The sequence below is a fragment of the Tetrao urogallus genome (genome assembly GCF_951394365.1).
Source record: "Tetrao urogallus genome assembly, chromosome: 5".
NCBI lineage: Eukaryota > Metazoa > Chordata > Aves > Galliformes > Phasianidae > Tetrao > Tetrao urogallus.
In genome coordinates, this window is record NC_136818.1 from 42,392,764 (window position 1) to 42,412,523 (window position 19,760).

General features: G+C 35.5%; 1 protein-coding gene across 1 annotated transcript in view; it reads left to right on the forward strand.

Annotated features, from left to right (window-relative positions):
- The window catches only part of DLG5 (discs large MAGUK scaffold protein 5), a gene marked incomplete at both ends in the record, with an annotated part of 103,852 nt that overhangs the window by 65,369 nt on the left and 18,723 nt on the right, over positions 1-19,760 (forward strand). Inside the window, 14 exons of the mRNA XM_079536557.1 lie at positions 2,281-2,593; positions 6,194-6,424; positions 7,166-7,350; positions 7,927-8,052; positions 8,735-8,867; positions 10,032-10,159; positions 10,452-10,627; positions 11,070-11,173; positions 11,544-11,636; positions 12,554-13,573; positions 15,281-15,419; positions 17,332-17,476; positions 17,951-18,072; positions 19,095-19,184. Of these exons, the coding sequence (XP_079392683.1) occupies positions 2,281-2,593; positions 6,194-6,424; positions 7,166-7,350; positions 7,927-8,052; positions 8,735-8,867; positions 10,032-10,159; positions 10,452-10,627; positions 11,070-11,173; positions 11,544-11,636; positions 12,554-13,573; positions 15,281-15,419; positions 17,332-17,476; positions 17,951-18,072; positions 19,095-19,184 (3,005 nt within the window). The remainder of the gene's footprint in view (positions 1-2,280; positions 2,594-6,193; positions 6,425-7,165; positions 7,351-7,926; positions 8,053-8,734; positions 8,868-10,031; positions 10,160-10,451; positions 10,628-11,069; positions 11,174-11,543; positions 11,637-12,553; positions 13,574-15,280; positions 15,420-17,331; positions 17,477-17,950; positions 18,073-19,094; positions 19,185-19,760) is intronic.

Below are 19,760 nucleotides of genomic sequence, written 5' to 3' on the forward strand. Positions count from 1 at the left end.
AATCAATTTTGTTTAATGAGAGCAGAAAGAGCTAGACCTAAATGGTGTCCCAAATCTCATTTAGAGTGAGTCTTTGGCCTTAGAATATCATGACAGTTTCAGCCTTTTATTTTTCTTGCATCTGTGGAATTGTCTCAATAATGGCATAGGAAGCTCTACCTGGTGAATTTAGCTGATGAATGTTTTGCAGGTAAAACTGCAGATGGAACTGTCTAACTAATTCTAGTGTGCCAAACCTCACTTTTAATGTCCCTCTTCATTTTGAATGAGAGCTGTGGTACCCAGATCTGCCCACAGTTTGCAGTTGTTTAAGACAAAACAGGGCACCTTGGTTACTACTTAGAAAGGTATGCTTACTGCTGCAAAATCCCAATACTTACAACCCATTCAAGTTACAAAGTCCAGTTACAGTTGCATTTTTCCCTATAGAAGGCATCTGTAACAATTTGATCCAGCTGCCCATATTTCCTCCTTAGGAGGCATTGCAAGGTCAGGTGGGGCAACAGTATTTTAGCTAGAACTTTCTTTTCAAGTTTTCTCAGTTGTTATATATACACATATAATTATTAAAATAGAATAGCATTCTGAGGCAGAGACTTTCCTTCATCCCTCCGACCTCTTTCATAAAGGACATGCCAGCATGCTTGTTGTAGTTTTTTCTTTCTTATTGATATCATTTTCTTTGTTTGAAGTCTTTCCCCTTCCCCTCTCCCCTGTATTTTCTGTGTTGTCCTTGATTTGACCCCAAATATTTTTCAAATATCATAGAATCATAAAATAGGGTGGCTTGGGTTGGAAGGGACCTCAAGAATCATCAAGGCCCAAACACCCCTGCCACAGGCAGGTCTGCCAACCTCCACATTTGACACATTTGATACACATTTGAGGCTGCCCAGGGCCCCGTCCAACCTGGCCTTGAACACCCTCAGGGACAGGGCATCCACGACCTTTCTGGGCAGCCTGTTCCAGCAATAATGTGGGTTCTCAAATGGCAATGAGATTGTTTGGAATAGTTTCTATTTTAGATTTGTGCTATGTCCTTGTTGTATCTATTGTAGTATCATATATTCTTCTTTATCTTCATGTTTGCTGTTCTGAAAAGAAAATACAAATATAGTTTGTAATACTAGAAATCCTGTCCTGATGGTCTCTTTAAACAGAAGAATTTCCCAAAAAGAGCAGGGAAATAGTTTTGAAATTACTGTCAGGTGCCTCAGTAATGTGGTGTCAATCCTGTGAATCTACTGAGACTTTTGAGGAAATACATGAAATTGAGTTCACAGCTTTCTCTTGGGAAAGGTTAGGCAACATGCTGGAATAGACACAAAATTACACTTGAACAGTAGAGGTGTGTGTGTGATAGAGAACTAAGTATTCCAAAGGTTTGTGGGCACTTCAAATTTAGATGATCCTGAAAGTTCTTTCAGATTGGGTACAGTGTTTCCACCAAGGGCTTTTGCTGGGAGTTTTCTGTTAAAAGACATACAAGAAAACCCAAATGTCTTGTTATGATAGAATGTTGCTCTTGAGAAAAGTTCAATTTTTAAGCCTGTTTGTGAACTGGTATGTGGAATTAATTTTTCACTTTTAGAAATATTTTGTCAGTATAAACACAAAAGCCACTATATATACTATAGAGAAATTAAACTTCATAATTGGTAAAGTACATAAACTTTCAATTGTCACTGGATGAACGTGGGTGAAAATTACTAAGGATGTTCGAGTTACTATTCTAGGTGCATGGTCTACTTTTTTACAGTAACTTATTTTTTTGTCTTCTTCTAACCTGTCCTGTACCAACCAAACTTATGGCATTTTGGGGCATATGGAAGTTGCTCTGCCTTTGTTTTTTTTTTCCCAGTTTCTACATTTGTTTCACTTCTTGCCACATACCTAGGAATGTGTGTTGGGGAAGGAATTCCCTTTGAAGATGATCAGTAATCAATGCAATAAATCCACATTAAGCTTGTGCTATCAAAAATGGTGATGTTTTGCATTTCTTTTTGAAAACATATTGTAAATCTGTTTTAATAATAAAATTAATTCTAATTTCTAAAAATTTTTGTTTCAGTTCCTCATACAGGTTCTCCCTTTCACACTGATATTCCAAAAGCAATAATTAGTCTAAATTATATTTTGCAGCACTGTCTGATGTCTAGGATGTCCACTGAAGTTGTGTTTTTACCTATGGATACATTTGATTATCTGACAAAATCCTTAATATATGAAAAAGGGAAAGTGAGGTATAAGTATCTTACTGACATTTCTACTTGTTCCTAGATTTGAGTCAGTACAGCAGGAACTAAGCAACGCCACAGCCCAAAACAAAGAGTTGCAGAGAGAGATGGAGCGATTACAGTCAGAGGTGACAAGGTTCAAAACAATGCAGCTGAAAGCAGCAAAGGATTCAGAAAAATACAAGGAAGAAAGGGATTCAGTTTTCAATGAATACCGCCTCATAATGAGTGAGAGAGATCAAGTAATCAAAGAGGTAGATAAGCTTCAAACAGAGCTGGAGCTTGCAGAGTCCAAACTGAAGAACACTTCTTCTGAGAAACGAGTGGCTAGTGAAGAGATGGAAGCTTTAAGACAGGTACTAAGCTATTGTTTTGATGGGGAAGGGAAATAAGTATGCATTACTGATGCTAGAGTTAGAAATGTATAACCAATTGATGGAAAACAGAACTGCGTTGCAAAGAGGAATTTCGTACTGATGTTCCCCCTCTAACTGTTCTCTTGTAACAGTCCATTTTACTGTCAATTTACTAAGCTCCATGTTTGAGTAGACTGTCAGTTGAAATTTTTTCTTTACTTGGCTTAACTTTCTTCTGCTCATTATAAAGCTCTCCTGTATTAAGTTCACCTTACAGACCTTCACAAGTAACAATATCTATTAAAAATAAATAAATAGTTCTCAACATTCATTGTTTTAAACTCCAGAGGAACCACTGGATACCCTTTACTCTGACTTAAGACGTTATGTGATAGAAAGTCTCAGTATTTATGCAAAGCCTTCACTGGTAGACATATTTTTACTCATTTTCACTCCTGCTTTGCTTTCAGTTAAAGGATTAAGGGATATTTTGAAGATAATAGTTTTCACTTGAGTTGATGTATACCTTGCAGTATGCAAAACCTGGACTTCTTTCAGCAGTATGTTCTTGAAATGTTTATAATACAAATACGTTATAACAATGCTGCTAAAATTTCTGAAACACAGCTTGCTACTCTGTTTCATTTTGGCTGCCTGTAAGCACTTCACTGTTTTTATTAGAAATATTTAATTTAGCATCAAATATGTACAAGTGCGTGTATTCCATTGTCTGTAGATTCCATTTTACCTTTTTTTCTTCCATAACGTTACAGGGAAACAAAATGCTCTTTATTAAATTGAAGGCATGGAGCTTTTTTCTTAAATTACACTCTTAAGGGGCTTAATGTGGATGCATGGCATAAGAGTTTTTAAAAATAACTAATTTCTCAGTTTAAGAATTCAAAATTACCTTGCTACACATCTTAACTTGTACAGTGAGGTTTTGTACAAATCATGTTTTGTACCTGTTCTACCTTAATCAAAGCTAGTAAACCAATAGAAAATTTTTATATTAATTTCAGTGGAATCAGAGTAGCTAGTAAGGAATAGAATCATAGAATCCCTTAGACTTGGAAGGGACCTCTAAGGGCCATCTAGTCCAACTCCCCTACGATGAACAGGGACGCCATAGCTAGATCAGGTTGCCCAAGGCCTTATCCAACCTCACCTTGGAAGTCTCCAAGCGTGGGGCATCAACCACATCACCAGACAACCTGTCCCACTGCCTCACCACCCTCATTGTAAAAGTTTTTTTTCCTTTTATCTAACCTGAATCTACCCTCCCTGAGCTTAAAAATACTGATGGCAGTGGTAGTTCTCTTGCACACCTGCTTCACATAATCCTGGTATTTTTTCCTGGCACTGTGGGTAGTTTTCCAAAGTACTTCCATAAAAAGGAGAAGAAGATTTAAAATATATGTCTGTTCCCTCCTACTAAAATGGCCATCTTGAATGGCTGGTTGAGAAAGAATGGAAAGAGCCTAGGACTGGTGAATGAGATACTGAGAGGCTGCAGACATGCATTTTTCTTCACTCCCCAGAACAGGCCCATCAGAAAGCTGAAATAACTCTGTAGTGTGCTAAACTGTGTAAAATGCCACAATTATGAGTTTTCTTTTCGTTCTTGTTTTTCCTTTCCTGTAGCTGTGACTCTTGTGCTTGTGATCAGGTATGTTCCTGTATTGGAACGTTGTATTGGCTTGCTGCAGTTGCGTTTGGTGGATAAGGGATTTTCTAGCTCTGGCAAGGCAGGTGTTGAAAAGGTCGAAAAAAGTTATCGATCAAGTAATCATTTCAAGTAGTATCCCACAAGATGTCCCTGTGTAGGCAGGATTTTCCTATATGAAACTGGTTGCTCTGGTGCTTGCCAAATTGTGCCTTTTGTGCAGTGCACTCCTTCTGCTGTATAGCAGCTTTACATGCCATTACCCCATACTCAGTAAATGGTTGTGGTAGCACATTTAGGTTTTAAATGTAGTTCCTTTTGTGAAGCTTGTGTATGTTTACCTTTTATCCAGAAGAAATGTAAAAGCTGCTGAAATGGAGGAATTATTTTTAAATATTTCATTGTGAGCAGTTACTGATCGAGTCAGTTTCCTAATTTAATGTCTAAATTCAAAATTATTGGCAGTCAGCCTTCCCTTCTGTTTAACAGAGCTGTTGTGTTTTGTCCTATATGAGATTATTGTATCGTTTTCAAATGCAAAAACTGCTTCAAACATAAGGCTAATTTAGCATTTTAGAGCTTTATTAAGATCAAAGCACTGTAGTGTTTCACAACAGTATCTGCTCTTACCAGTGCTAAATGGCCGATGATTTATGCTGACATGTAGTTCTGTGCAGTTGCCACAGGAAAAGACAGAAGTGAAATTTTACTACTGACCACTGGAGGCAACAACTACTCTTCTTCACATAGTTTATACCAAGCATACTGGAATAAACTATGGCAGAATGTTCTGGGCTTTTTTCCCCAATCGTTGTAGAGTACCTTAGATTCTTCTTCAATTAAGGGTCTTCTCTCTTGATACTGTGGTGACTTTCTCCTCTGCTGCATGCTAGAAAAGAATTAATATTTTTGTGTGAGTTTAAGACATGTACTTGGTTGCACAATAGTTAAACTGCAAAATGTTGCTTTCATTACTGAAATTTGTTTGCATGACCATATGGGTTGGGAATTTCTCTCTTCATTTATTGAGCAACTGAAGCTTTTACTGATGTTAAGTCAAAAATATACAAGCAAACAGAACAACAAAAAAACCCAAAACCCAAGCTTGAGTTCTCTGTTAATTGAAATTCAATGATATCTTCAAAATTCACAAGCTGAAACATTAATTCTACAACTTACCTGCTGCTTTTGCACAAAATTACCTGTTTTAAAGCAATTACAGAACTGTTTTAACAACTTGAATAGCCTTAATTAGATGTTATAACACAAAACCAATTATAGAATAATTGTCTTCTATGCTTTAAATATACAATTTTATTCTATGCAAATCACAGGGTAAAGTAGAGAATGTGGCATGATGCCTTTCTTGTCTTTCTATCTTTACGCATTGGATGCTTTTCTGCCTTCGCTTTTCAGATGTCAGCTATCTTTGATAAATTTTTTAAAATAAAAATATAAATGCTTTCCAGCTCAAAAGAGTGTCTTTATATAGAAAGGCTTCTTTGTAGCTCTTGCTGAATGTTCCTAGAAAGTTGGAGCACCTAAAAATCTGAAATTCAACTGTTTCAATGCCTCACTCTTTATAGAAACATACTAAAATACCTATTTCTTGTTTCTAGTCCTCTGCAGTTGAACATATACATGAAATGTACTGCAAGTCATTCATGAGACACATATTACTTAATGTATTTCTTCTTTGTTCTGTCAAATCAATTTGCTGGACATGCTGGTGATGTGAAACCTGTAATACCACACTTAATATTCTTTGCTAATACTTCTTGTATGTAATGTAAGTGCAGTCTTATTCTGCTCCCTTTTTCAGAATGTCTGTTGCAGACTCTCTAGGATTTTAAAGTATCAGTGTATATGCAGTTGAAAAGATGAACTGATTCCTTCTGTGCTTAACCTGCTGTGAACAATGGATCTTGTTTTAGGAGCTGAACTCAGCTTTAGTGGAAAGAGATCGAGCAATTTGTGAGAGGAATGAGTTGCTGGAAAAATACTGTCATGAAGTGAAGGACAAAGCTGAGGCCCAGAAGGAGCTTGATCAAGCTTGCAAGGATATAGAGACAGTGAAGGAAGAAAGAGATGTTGCCAGGAAAGAGAGAACAGAAGCCATAATCCAAAGGGACCATCTATTAAGGGAATACTATCAAGCCCGTCAGGTATTGCAGTTGTTTACTGATGACTTTTCCTTCTTAGCTATTAGGAATCAGTTATTTTTATGAGACTTGATCAAAATCTGGGCATTCTGGGTGTTTTTTCCTTTGCCTGGAGTCACTGTAGAAGATATTTGTATAAATGCATGTATCTTCTTTAAGAAATAGTGATATACAGTCACACTTCATGTTAAGCTTCAGGGCTTTTTTTGTTCTGGTTTATTTTTTTAAATTAAAAAATACATAAAGTCAATAAAATATTGTAACACAGCAGGTTTCTTCGCAGCTTATTACCTGCTGGTAGGCTTGATGCCCTCTATACTGTGTGGTGTTCATGCCTGTGACCAGTTTAGAACGTTAGCTGGTTTTAGCATGTAATAACCAAAGTTAAATGAAATATGATTGTAAATGTTTTAATTTGTACGCATTCTTATTACGAAGACTATATATCTGTATCTCTCTCTGTAGACAGAGAGGGAGAGCATAGTCCCAGGGCAGTTAACAGACGTTAGTGCAGGAAATCTGTATTATAACTACTCATAATAGTGTATCAAATTCCTAAGAATTCTTGAAGGATCTTGAGTATTAAGTAGAGCAGGATATAAGCATGGTGTGTTACCTCTGAAATATAATGTGTTCATTGATGTTATTTTGAAGTGAGATTCTTATTTGTGGAAATTGTTGTCCCAGTAAATAGTGAGTACCTAAAAGTTGTGCCTATCCTTACCTATGTTTCTTAATTCCTAGATACAAGATTCTGCTACCTTAGACATAGAAAGAGCAAACAAAGAAATTGAAATGCTTCGGAAACAATATGAGGCTATGTCACAAGAACTAAAGGAAGCTGTCCAGGAAGCAGAAGTAGCCAAGTGCAGGAGAGACTGGGCTTTCCAAGAGCGAGATAAGATTGTTGCAGAAAGGGAAAGTATACGGTAAATAAATGTTAGCTGGTACATTACAGATATATTGTAATACCTTCTGTGCAGCTAATGAAGTTCTAGAACTTACTGGATTTTGCTTGCAATTTTTTTAACTTGTTGGAACTTGTGCATTAACTATCAGTGGATTTGTTTGTTTGAATTTGAGAGCATGTTACCAGACATTTTGTTTTGTCTGTTCTTTTATCACCATAACATGTCTCTAAGTAAATATCAGAGAGCCTATCAGCACTGCTGGCTACGAATGACAAATGAAGGCTTATTTTAGTCCTGATATACTTTGCTATGCCTATAGTCCTTCAAATAATTATTTACCTTTGGGGATATCTGACAAAGGATACCTATCTTGTTATTAGACACATGTAAGGAATTAAGGGAAAAAATTTCACTGGAATTTTTTTCTGTTCTAAAGAAGATCAGTAAAAATAAAGTATTGTAAGAGGTGAAGAAAGCTTCAGTTATCCTGACAAGCTTTTTCATAGAGTATGTAATTTTTTCTGCTTCATTTTTTTTTTTTATTTTATTATTTTTTCTCTGAGATTTTGTGAAACTACTTTTTTGCTTTTAAAGGACTCTGTGTGACAACTTACGGAGGGAGAGGGACCGAGCTGTGAGTGACTTGGCTGAAGCTCTTCGCAATCTGGATGACATGAGGAAGCAGAAAAATGATGCTGTGCGTGAACTGAAGGAACTGAAGTATGTTGTAGGATATATTAAAATCTGTGGAATCTTTGTGATAAAAACTTTGGTTCATTAATTGCATCTGTGAATGAGCAATATGTCACTAGAATTGTTTTCACTTATGTGGAAGTATGAGGTTCTAAGTCCTCCAATTTTAACTGTTTTATCATATTAATGAGAAAGATTTTTAAGAATTTTACTGTGGAGATACATTTAAATGAACTCTTTCACTGAAGTTGGATTAATTGCAGTTTAGTTCCTCTCAACTGTAATCTCCTTAGTTTATGAATGCAAAAAAACAACAACAAAAAAAAAAAACCAAAACATTATATGTTACGTCAATGATTTGTTGAGAAGATTTTGCTTTTGATATTATGCGCACATGTAAGCGTACTGTTGCGGTTCATCTGAGGGTAAATTAGATGCAGTTTGGAAGAGTTATGTAGGAATTCTAGTTGTACATAACAGCCATACAAAAGCAATGCAAACAACAAAAAAGTTAAAGTGAGTTAGCATGATATATAGAAAATGAAAATATTCAGCAGCAGCCAAAGGATACTGGAAAAATAGAAGGAGAGGGCAGCTTTCTGGCACAGCTTGGATTTTTTTTTACTTAGAAAACATCTCACAATTATAATGTTATGCATCATTTTTTTTAAAAGGCTTCTCTGTGTATATAAGTATTTTATTTCCTTAGAGAGAAGATGGAGAATCAGTTGGAAAAGGAGGCCAGATTCCGTCAACTGATGGCCCATAGTTCCCATGACTCAGCCATAGACACAGATTCTCTGGAGTGGGAAACAGAAGTAGTGGAATTTGAAAAAGACAGAGTGAGTCAAAGATGCTAACTGCATTATTTTGTATATTGATCAATTTTGAAGTCTATTATAACATCTTGATGCTATATGCGTTGGTTTTTTTTTTTTTAATTCTCTTTAGCGATGGGAGCCAGGCACATTTCAAGTAACATCTAGATGAAACAAGTTGACAAAAACAAGTTATTAACGTACAAACTTTTTCTTTTTTTCATACTGAGTATAAATAAAAATAGTTCTCCCTCTTGCGAAGTTAAATCCTGTATTCTTAAAATTGGTGATTTATCACAGAAATGGCAGTAATTTGGCACAAACTTAAGATGCAATGGCACCTACTTTAGAAGGCAACATCATTTATTATCTGTGCATGGAATAGTTAAGCACTAACGTGAAACTATTTCACCGCTTCCTACTCAGATATGGTAGTAAATTTGAATGAACATTATTTTAGTGCAGCATTGCCCTTCAGTTTAGACTTCTGTGTTGAAAGGATGCTAATCTCCTACACCGTGAAGAAAACTTCTTCATCCTTTTATTATTCTAATTGTAGAATTTCATTTTATTTTTCCTCATTGTAGTCTGGAGTTCATATTTCACTGTTCTTTATTCAAGTTGTGTATCATTTTCTATTTAAAATTTTTGATAGATGCAGCTCACTGTTTGCTAGTGGTCATTTTTTGACCCTGTAGAACATGCATACATACAGTCTTCCACGCTGTCTTTCACTTACAACAGCATCTAGACATCAAATTGTAGTAATGATATGGTGCCAACCTTGATAGGATACATGAGGAAATCCTTGTTGACCTTACCAGCATTTTAATTTCTGTGTGGAGATTATGGAAGTGAATAAGTCTAAATCACTTTATTTTTGCTTCAGCATAACCTGTCTGCTTATGCCAGTATTCTGCATTATCACTCAGCTCAAAAATGGGAGAAATAATATTTACTTAGTACAATGATACTATGATCTATGAATGATTGTCCTAATGCCCTATGGTCTAATGCCCAATGAAACTGTGAACTTATATATTGAAGTAAAAAATACAAGAATTTATCCGTAAAAGATACTTTGTAAATATGAGGACATATGAGCTTAAAGAAATGCCTCTTGTGAGCAGGCAAAGGCACAATGTAATTATCAGTACAATTGAGTCTCTTGTTAATATTTTTTATTAGGACGATATGGACTTGAAAGCACTTGGTTTTGATGTGGCAGAAGGTGTGAATGAACCATACCTCCCTGGAGACTGTGGGATCTTTGTTACCAAAGTAGACAAAGGAAGTGTTGTGGATGGTCGATTAAGGTAGGGTTTTACTTTGGAAGGTATGTCTTTTTGTTAATCATAAACAAAATATTGAGCATATTACAAAGTCTTCAGTTTTGACTATTTCTTTTTTTATAATTGACCATGTCTACCTTAGTAATATTGATGAGGAAATAGCACTGACAAGACCAATACCTAAAATATTTAGATAATTGAGGATTAGCATTTTAAGATATCAATTCCATTGTATCCCTTTTCCTGAATGTTATGTATGTGCTACATCCAGCATGCTTGTAACAATGGCTTCTTCCTATTTCTATTTATCTGCCAGAGTAAATGATTGGTTGCTGAAGATAAATGATGTCGATCTTACTAATAAGGATAAAAAGCAAGTTATAAAAGCTGTCTTAAATGGAGGAGGTGTTATTAACATGGTGGTTCGAAGAAGGAAGTCCTTGGGTGGACGAGTGATAACACCACTTCACATCAATGTTTCTGGGCATAAAGGTAATGGATATGAAGGCTGGATGTAAATGGTACCCATTTGTCCATCCAACCATGTCTTGAAATTGAAGTGCGTGTTCTGAGCTTCTATTTAAAACTCATTTCAGCTGTTACTACCTACTAGATAGTGATTTTCATGAACTTTTGTCATCAAACTAAGAATGATCATATTTGTGATAGGTTTATTCCATAAATATAATGAATTTTATTTTCACACTTCTACAAAGCTAAACCAACCAGTCAGTTCTAGTGTGTATAATCACATTAAGTTCTGGGATACCCCAAATCTCTATTTTCATGTTTTTGCCTTTCTTTGGAAGGGTTGTTAGAGATTGAGATCTCATTTGCTTTGGTAGTTATATTTCTTAATCCTGTATGCAGGTCATATTTGTAGTTATTTGAATTGCAGGAGTAAATTAATGTTTATTTTATCTGTGAATTTCAGATAGTGGAGTAAGTCTAGAAAATGGAATATTTGTTGCTGCTGTTGTGCCTGGAAGCCCAGCTGCCAAAGAGGGTTCCCTTACTGTGGGAGACAGAATAATTGCTGTAAGTCTGAATACATTCTTCTGATTTGTATTTTTTTATTTATGATTTATGAGCTCCTGTGAGACAAAATGTCATTACTACGGACATACAAATGCATAAAGTCTAACGTAATCAAACAAGTGTTACTAAATAGTATCTCTACTAGGAATAAAAATATATAGGAGACTAAGCTTCTAGTGGAGAATAGGTAAATGCATGATATAGTCAACCTGACTTCAGTTATGTGCATGACACACAAAACCATGCTTTCCCTCTCTCAGAGGCGATACCTTTAGGTGTTCTCCATCTGCTGCTTTCATTTTATGTATCTCAATTGTGTTTTGTTTTTTGTTTTTGTTTTTTTTTTGGTTTTGTTTTGTTTTATATGTAGATCAATGGCATTGCACTAGATAATAAGTCACTTAATGAATGTGAAGCTTTGTTACGAAACTGCAGGGATTCCCTTACTCTGTCATTGTTGAAGGTGAGTAGGAAAAGCTAAACTTGCAGAATTTTCTTTAACAGATTTATCTTCTTAAGGAAAGAGTGTATTAAAAATGAATATATCACCATGGGAAAGTCTTTGCTAATAACAAGATCATCTGGATGTATTTCAGTGATGGTACACTAAATAGTTATTTCCAGAGTAAAGACATTGTGCCTTCTGGTAGGAAATAAAATTTATTTATTGCTCGTATTTTTTTTCCCCATTTCTTTGCTGGTCTAAATGACTAAATGACTGTCAGCACAGTTGTTTCTTTCTTACTGCTTTCTGCTTCAAAACTGCTGCAGCAGTTTTGTTCGTGAAAGATAAATTGCTTCCTGACTATAGTTTACTGTTGGCCAGGAGGGAGTTGCACAGAAAACTGAACTCTATCATCAGGGATAAGTACTAGTTCTTTTTCAAACTTAGTGTTATAAAAATATTGTTTCGGTTAGAATCCCATTACACTGGACCTGTCAAAAAGGTTCAGTCAGTGATAATTCCAGCCTGTGAGAGCTTGAGTTTTTAAGAAACTGGAAAAAAAAATGAAATGTTTGTGAAGCAGTGGGCAATGAAAGATGATTACTAGTGTCATTGAACAGAAATAGAAGTAGTATTGAGGTCCTTTTGCTGTTTGCTCAGTGCTTCTGCCACCATGTAGAGTTGCCCTTTTGAAATTGTTTCAGAGAAAAATCTGGCTTCATTTTATCCATCTTTTGCTTTGAATCTGCAAGACTTTTATTAAATTTTTCCCAAATGTATCCACGCATATGCAGATTCAGGTTGAAGTAAATAAAGAAGACTAGAATATAATTTGTGCTAAGCAGAAATTAAATAGAAATCAGACTTAGTTAAGGTTATTATGTGGTAGGTTGTTGTTGTTGTTGTGCTTTTAATTTTTGTTGGTTCTTTTTTAGGTTTTTCCTCAGAGTTCATCTTGGAGTGGTCAAAATATATTTGAAAATCTGAAGGATTCAGAAAAAATATCAAATTGTAGGGTTCATGCATCAGAGATACAAGCCCAAAACAAAAGAAATCTGAAACTCAACAGCTCAACACAGACTGACATTTTCAATCCAGACATCATGGATGTCAAGAAAGACCAGAATGATCAGGGCAGTCGTTCATTTTGTGATCACAAACCCTTCCCTAACAACACGTTACGAGTAGACTCTCATAGGAACACAGTGCACAGTTGCCACAGTAATTCAGAACATAGTCTCAGCTCTTTCAACCCAGAGACATATGGGGACCGAGGCTATGGAGTTGTTGACTTGGACAACAGGAGGCTGCCTTATGAACCTACAGATAATGACTGTATGGTGGTTGAGACTACATTTGACAAAGGACACGGTACTAAGCATAGTGGTGGTACCTGGCCGAAAGTCATGGTTAATATCTCAGCAACAGAAACAGAAAAGTTTTCTGTGTACAAAAAGCCAAAACAAAGGAAATCTATCTTTGATCCTGATACTTTCAAAAGGCCGCCAACTCCTCCTAAGCCAGAGTACCTTTCTCCAAATCAGGTGACAGGCCATTCACCTCAGCCATCAAAAGCTGAAGTGGCTTCAACTCCTCCAACTCCTCCTAAGAGAAGTGACTCCATCAAATTTAAACATAAACAGCAGGCAAGCTCTGCTTCAGAGTCTACAGTAACAACTGGATCACCACCTACCAGCCCAGCCACTGCCCAAGCTCCAGTTTCCTTGGCACTTAAACAAGACTCTGCTACTCTCAAGGGGCGCAACAGGAATGCTGGAAATTATTATCGTGAGGAGGGAATTGACTGTACTCATCTCTCCTCAAGGAAATCCTGTGAAGATGACATCGGCTTTCAAAGAGTTGAAGAGCCAGAGATAAAAAGGCCAAGGCCAAAATCTGCTCCTGCTCTGAGACATAAAATGGCCCCTATGCCCATTCCTAATCCTGCGCTTCAGGTAAAATTTTGCTATGAAAATCTGTTGGTTTTTTTTTTTGGCTTTGATGTGAATACGAAGCCCATTCACAAAATCCAAGTCCCTTGAGGAGCTACTCCTTCAATTGTTGCAAGTATCACAAAATACAAGACCACCAAACAGAATGATTGGGTTCTATTTTGTAACTCCATTTTGATTTTCACTGTTTTCTGTGGAGGATCAGGGCTCTTTCCTGTAAGTAGGAGCTTACCCAAAGGCTTCAGAAATCTCTTTGGCTCAAATCTACAGATTAGGGGAAAAAGATTTACCATTCATAGTGACGTTTTTTATTTTCTCTGTCTACATAAGTGCTGATGTAATCTGAAATTGGCAGAGCAATATACTCATTGCACTATAAAGATGGAATGTTTATAAGAATATGATTTAGCAACATTGTTCAAAGTAGGTCTGTCATTTGTTTAAATAAATTTGACTGTGGAGATTTTGGGTAACATCCTACCAGGGAAGGTCGAGAAAAAATTCTCTGTGATCTAGGATGACTAGACTGTTTAACTGACCACATAAAATGAAGTAGAATAGTCAATAATGTAGTTTTGGGTCCACCATCTCAGGTTTGTTCAGTTTGGAAAAAAAGTGCAATGTGTATTTGCCACCTGAAATCTCAAGTTTTAAAGTTATTTTTCCTTGCATCTAATCAACATCAAAAGAACTTAGAATGTCATTTTCTTCACCTTTCCTGCTCTGTACCTTGCTATGCCAGAATAATCATATAAGTATTAATCTATGGAGACAAACAAAATTATATTACAGACTTAGAAATTCTTTTTTTTTTTTTTTTTAAGGTTACCTGAGGTATTTGCTCATTTCCATCTCTAGGGTTAAATTAAGTCTGAGTTCTGTGTTGTTTTTTTTTTGTTTGTTTTTCCAGCTCCCCTAGTTTCTCTCCAGTATCTAAGAAAGTAATGAGGGATTTAACTCTAAAATTGTTGACTAGAGAATAGTGGTGGTATTGTGCCTCTGAGTTGAGACCATTCACTCTGAAAATGATTTTGATGGAATGGTCTTTGTGTACTAAAACTACGCTAAGTCTGGGTGTGGTCTTGCTCAACATTTTCATCAGTGACCTGGGTGAAGGGATAGAATGCACCTTCATCAAGTTTGCTGATGGTACAAAGCTAGGGAGAGTGGCTGACACACCAGTGTCTGTTCACTGCATACAGAACATAAACTACAATGGCTCCACAACATGTATCATTATGTTGATGATGTCATTATGCAGACTTAGAGGAAAATATTTTGTGGCTTATTAGCCAGCTCTCATTTGGCAACACTTGCAATAGTGGCTAAAGTAATATGGAGTACGTATGCTAAAGAATGCAATCTAAGTTTGAAATATTTTGTGATAGTAGTATTTTGAAGGAGAAGTGTAACTCAGGTGTACTGTACTGATGGAAAATATATCAGATAAGTTTCAAACTTTGGCCTAAGAAGCTTACAAAGTAGTAACAACTGGAGGCTTGGAGGAAGAAGGGGTAGAAATGAATAATACTAGTGGAAGATGAAATAAAGATATAACAACTATGTTATATCTTGTCATATTAAGTGGTGGCAAGCATATTCTGGAATACGTACTGAAAGATTTGAAGTTGATTATTGCCTATGGAATTTAAGGTTTTTTTTTCTTCTGTTATCTCCAACTGCCTTTAATCAAATTTTCTGGTTTTGTAGGTGCAAAAATATACACCAGCTAGTGAGGAACACCTGTCTCCAGAGGTACAGGAATGGGCACTGTATTCACCAAAACGTTCTGCTAGGCATAGTGATGGTTTTGTGTCTTCCACTTTGTACACTGGAGGCATGTCATCAGGTGAGTGATGCTGATGTGGATGGCAAGTGCCTCTTTTTACTGCAGTCAGAGATGTCTAGCATGGACTTGCTTCCTGAGATCCTGAATACTAACTGTAAAATTTCACCCTGTTAATTACTGTATTCCAGAAGTAAGCTCAGTTACATTCTTATATTCTAAATATCTTCCCTAGAATTAGGCAAGAACTCATATCTACTTTCTTGGAATGCTGCAAGGAATCTGCCTATATCAGTCAAGATAAGGCAAAAGAAATATGAAATACAAAACATGTTTTCCTGTTCTTTTGTAATCTGAACATGATATTTTCAGTTTATGGACTGTAAAGAAGTCTAATGTGTTGGAGAACCATCAAAGAAACTGAACAGCTCTCATCTGAAGGATTTGTTTCATCTGATTCTGTGTTGTACAGGAATTTCAAATGTATCAGTGGTGAACAACTTGTAGCCTGTGCATAGGGAGACAAATAAGATTTCCAGATATTTTGAAAGTGAACAGTAAGTGGATGCAGCCTGCATGTTACCTACAGTCAGATTCTGAAGTACTTCAAAGCAAAAAGACTTGATATTCAGAAATTGTCGCATATTAGTCTCTATCTATTGGGAACTGTGTTCTTGGAGTATATGAGATAGAATGCCCCAATTGGTTGTGATCTTAGTGTATCTAAATTAAAGATTAAAAGTTAGCGTATTTGAGATTCAAAGCTGTTGAAGAAGAGTCTCAGAAGCAGCTCACACAAAAATCAATATGATCAGGTAAGATGGAAAACTGAAAGCACGTTGTCTCAGTTATCCAAACTAACTGCTTTGAAGTTGGCACAGACTAAACAGAGTGCTTTGAAGAGCTAATGAGGTTATTGTACACCAGTTATTTTAAACCGGTCAGGATGCATTTTGGTTAGCCCTGATTAGACCTGTTGACAGGTGGATTGTTCAGTCTTCACTGTGTAGTTAGTTTCAGCAGTTACATTTGATACTTGATTTTCAGTCCAAGAAAACATTGATTTTTATGAATTTACCCTCAATTTTTTCTGCAATCCATAAGTTGCTGCTAAGATTCAAAATTATGGCAAACTTATTTAAGTTTATGTCAGAGGTAATGACTTGTGTATACAGAATAACGGGCAGTTTCAGACCCAGTCGTCCCATCCAGTTTTCAGAATGTAAATGCATGCTCAATTGTATATCAGCTCAAAGAAACTTTTGTTCTGTGATTTGTTACTCTTTTTCATGTCACTTTCCTTCTTTTGTGTTATATAACCTACTCAAATCAAATCTACATTAGATGATATATCTTGAAATGCAAGTTTTTGCTGTAGCATATTATGCTAGAATAGTCATTTAAGAGGAAATTGATCAAATAGAGTACTAAAGGATGAGTGATTTCAATGAACAGCTTAAGTAATACGTTTTCTGAATAAATAGATATGAAATACTGCATTCCAAAACCATCAGACATGTCAGAAGTGGGATTCTAAGACAACAGAAGAACAAGAATGGTCAAATGGTTTTAACTGCAGATAGTTCAAGTATAGGAATAAAAACTTCTGTTTCTGGCAGATGACTATACAGAGAGAAAAATGAGATTCTTGTTGCTGTATAAAGAAGTTTAACAGTTGAAAACAAAGTGTTTTAAGTATATTTGAAAATGATGTGAATGATTTTTTTTTCTGTAGTCCCAAGGCACTTAATTTACTGACGGTAGAAAATTATAATCCAGATTCAAAATACTACGTTGTACTTAAAAAGCATGGAATTATTATTTGCCTATATGGTGATAAATTATAATTATAGATAAACATAAATGTAAACAACAATGTATAATTATGCAACTATTTAAATATACTGTATTAAATATACCTGTAATTTATATGCTAGTAATGTTGGTAAGAGTGTATTTCTGTCATCTTAAACAGGTACTGTACCAAGAAGCTTAGCACCATGCCCTGCAGTAACTGCGGTCATGCGAAATCCCATCTATACTGCGTGGAGCCACAGAGTACACACCAACAATTGCCCATCCGTTGCCAGCCAAATATGCCATCAGCATCTGCATCCCAGGTGTTTTGAACTTTCTATCACCTTAAGTTTTTGTTCGCGTTAGGATGAAATTGCTTCAGGTAGCTGGTTTGTTCAGTGTGGAGTGAAACACTATTAGACTCAAACTTCTCAATAGCATGATTTGCCAATTGCTTTCATGTCTTTCAGAAACTGATTGTTTGTCTTTCCCTCCTCTTCTGGTGACTAATGCTGAAAAAGAAATTACTTTTTTAATCAACTACTTTGTAATGTTGTTGTTTGTTTGTTTTAATCTTTTGAACGAAGTCTTTCCATCTTTTTTTAAAGCACTTTAGGCTCTCTTTTCTCTGAGTTGTCTTAATTAGTAAAATGACAGGGCAATTAGGAAGTGAGAAGTAGGGGAGAATTCATTTTACTCAGGATAAGGATAATCAAAATTGTCTGTTGGCTAATTTATTGTTTGCTGAGGCACTTCACCCAGTTCTGACTGTTGCCCTGTTTTTTGTTTTCATGTAGTGCCCAGCATCAAGGTCGCTTGAGCTTGGACCTGAGTCATAAGCACTCCAATGAATACTCTGAAAATCCACGTACAAGAGCATCTCATGGCTCAAATTCACTGCCATCCAGTGCAAGACTTGGTAACTTGCTTTTCTGATTTATGTCATGTGAGACTCTTCCATACAAGAGAATAATAATAAATGGAAAATTCCTTATTTTCATGATTTACAGAATTGCCAAAGTTTGCAAAGCCTAAAAGGCTTCCTGAGTTTCTTTGCTTCATTTTTTTAGTTTTATGCTCAGTGGCGTTCCCTGGAAGTAGCCTTGTTTAATTTGCTGTTAACAGTCTCTTTTAAAGTATTATTTGTGAGTGATGCAAAATTCTCCTTTCAACACCTATTACTATTTGAAAGTATTCTCATGAAGATGGAATGTCCAGCCAAATTATATTTGAGGTTTACTGAGGTGGAGATGAGAAAAGGAAAGAGCATCCAGAACAAAAAAGTCATCTTGTTGGAAATAGTTGCAATTGTGTTTACTTAATTGACATTGACATAACATACATTGACATGTATCTTAATAGAACTGAAGAAAATGTATGTTTTGTTTAAGCATTTTAACATTATAGAATTTTTTTTCACTTTGAATCACGTACTGCCTTTTTTGTGCATGCGTGTGTTCCTGAGTTCCATCAGTTATTATAATTGCGTTTGAATAAAGCATGGCAGCTTTGTAGCTGTAACAGCAACAAAAAGTCACAGCAGTTAGGAAACAGTACCAAGGAATAATGTCTTCATCCAAGCAGAATATAATAAAAATGCTTTAAATACCTTTTGTCAAGTCCCATGGGTTCTTAGTAACCTCAAGTGTTAGTTTCTTGCTTAGACTTCAATTAAATTGTAGTTGTATCAAAAATTTTAAATATTTTTCAATGAAGAATGAACTGTACATATGCACTGTATGATTGCACTGCACTATTTGTACTCACCATGTAACTATCAGAAGTATATTAGACACAATGTATATGAGAATAATCATTAATGCTTCTACAAAAATTCAGAACCCGTTTTTCTGCTTATTGAAAAAGTAGAGGGTAAATGTGTTTTTTTCATGTTATTCCTTTAAAATTTGGCAAGGTATAATTTTGTTATTCTAAAAATAGGTTCTTCGAGTAACTTGCAGTACAGAACAGAAAGGATTAAGATCCCTTTAACGCCAAGATATCCAAGATCCGTCATGGGCTCTGACAGAGGTAATTTTATTTGTAGTATTTTCACTATTTCCAGTTCAAAGCCTTGTCAGTTACTAAATGAAGTTGCTCAAAAATCTAAATACAATAATTTTATGAATGTTACAAAATCTGTATTTTGATACAGTGTAATTTAAAAAAAAAATCTAACAAAAACCTCTCTGTTAGTTGATTCTAGGCCATGACATACTAGAAAAAATGAAACAAAAAAGTAACTATTGAGCTGTGTTTTATGGTTGCACTTTTCTTGTGTAATGATGTCTTAAATGTTTTGACAGTGAAATTACCTACAGTATTTTTAAAATTATTTAAATGTGTTATTTTTCATACTATTTTATTACTGATTGTACGTTAAAAATTCTATTACAGTAAATGGCAACTGTTAGTTGGTCTTTTTAGTTTCATAATTAGCAATTTGAGATGTATTTTTTGTAGCTTTTTCAGAGGAAGCAAACTACTGAATGTTCCTTTTCTGTACCAGCTTTCTATGGTGAGAATGGCAGTACGTATATGCATGTTTATAGAGGACATTTGTTATATAAACACTAGGGGCAGTGAGTTTGCAAAGTCTAAATTTAG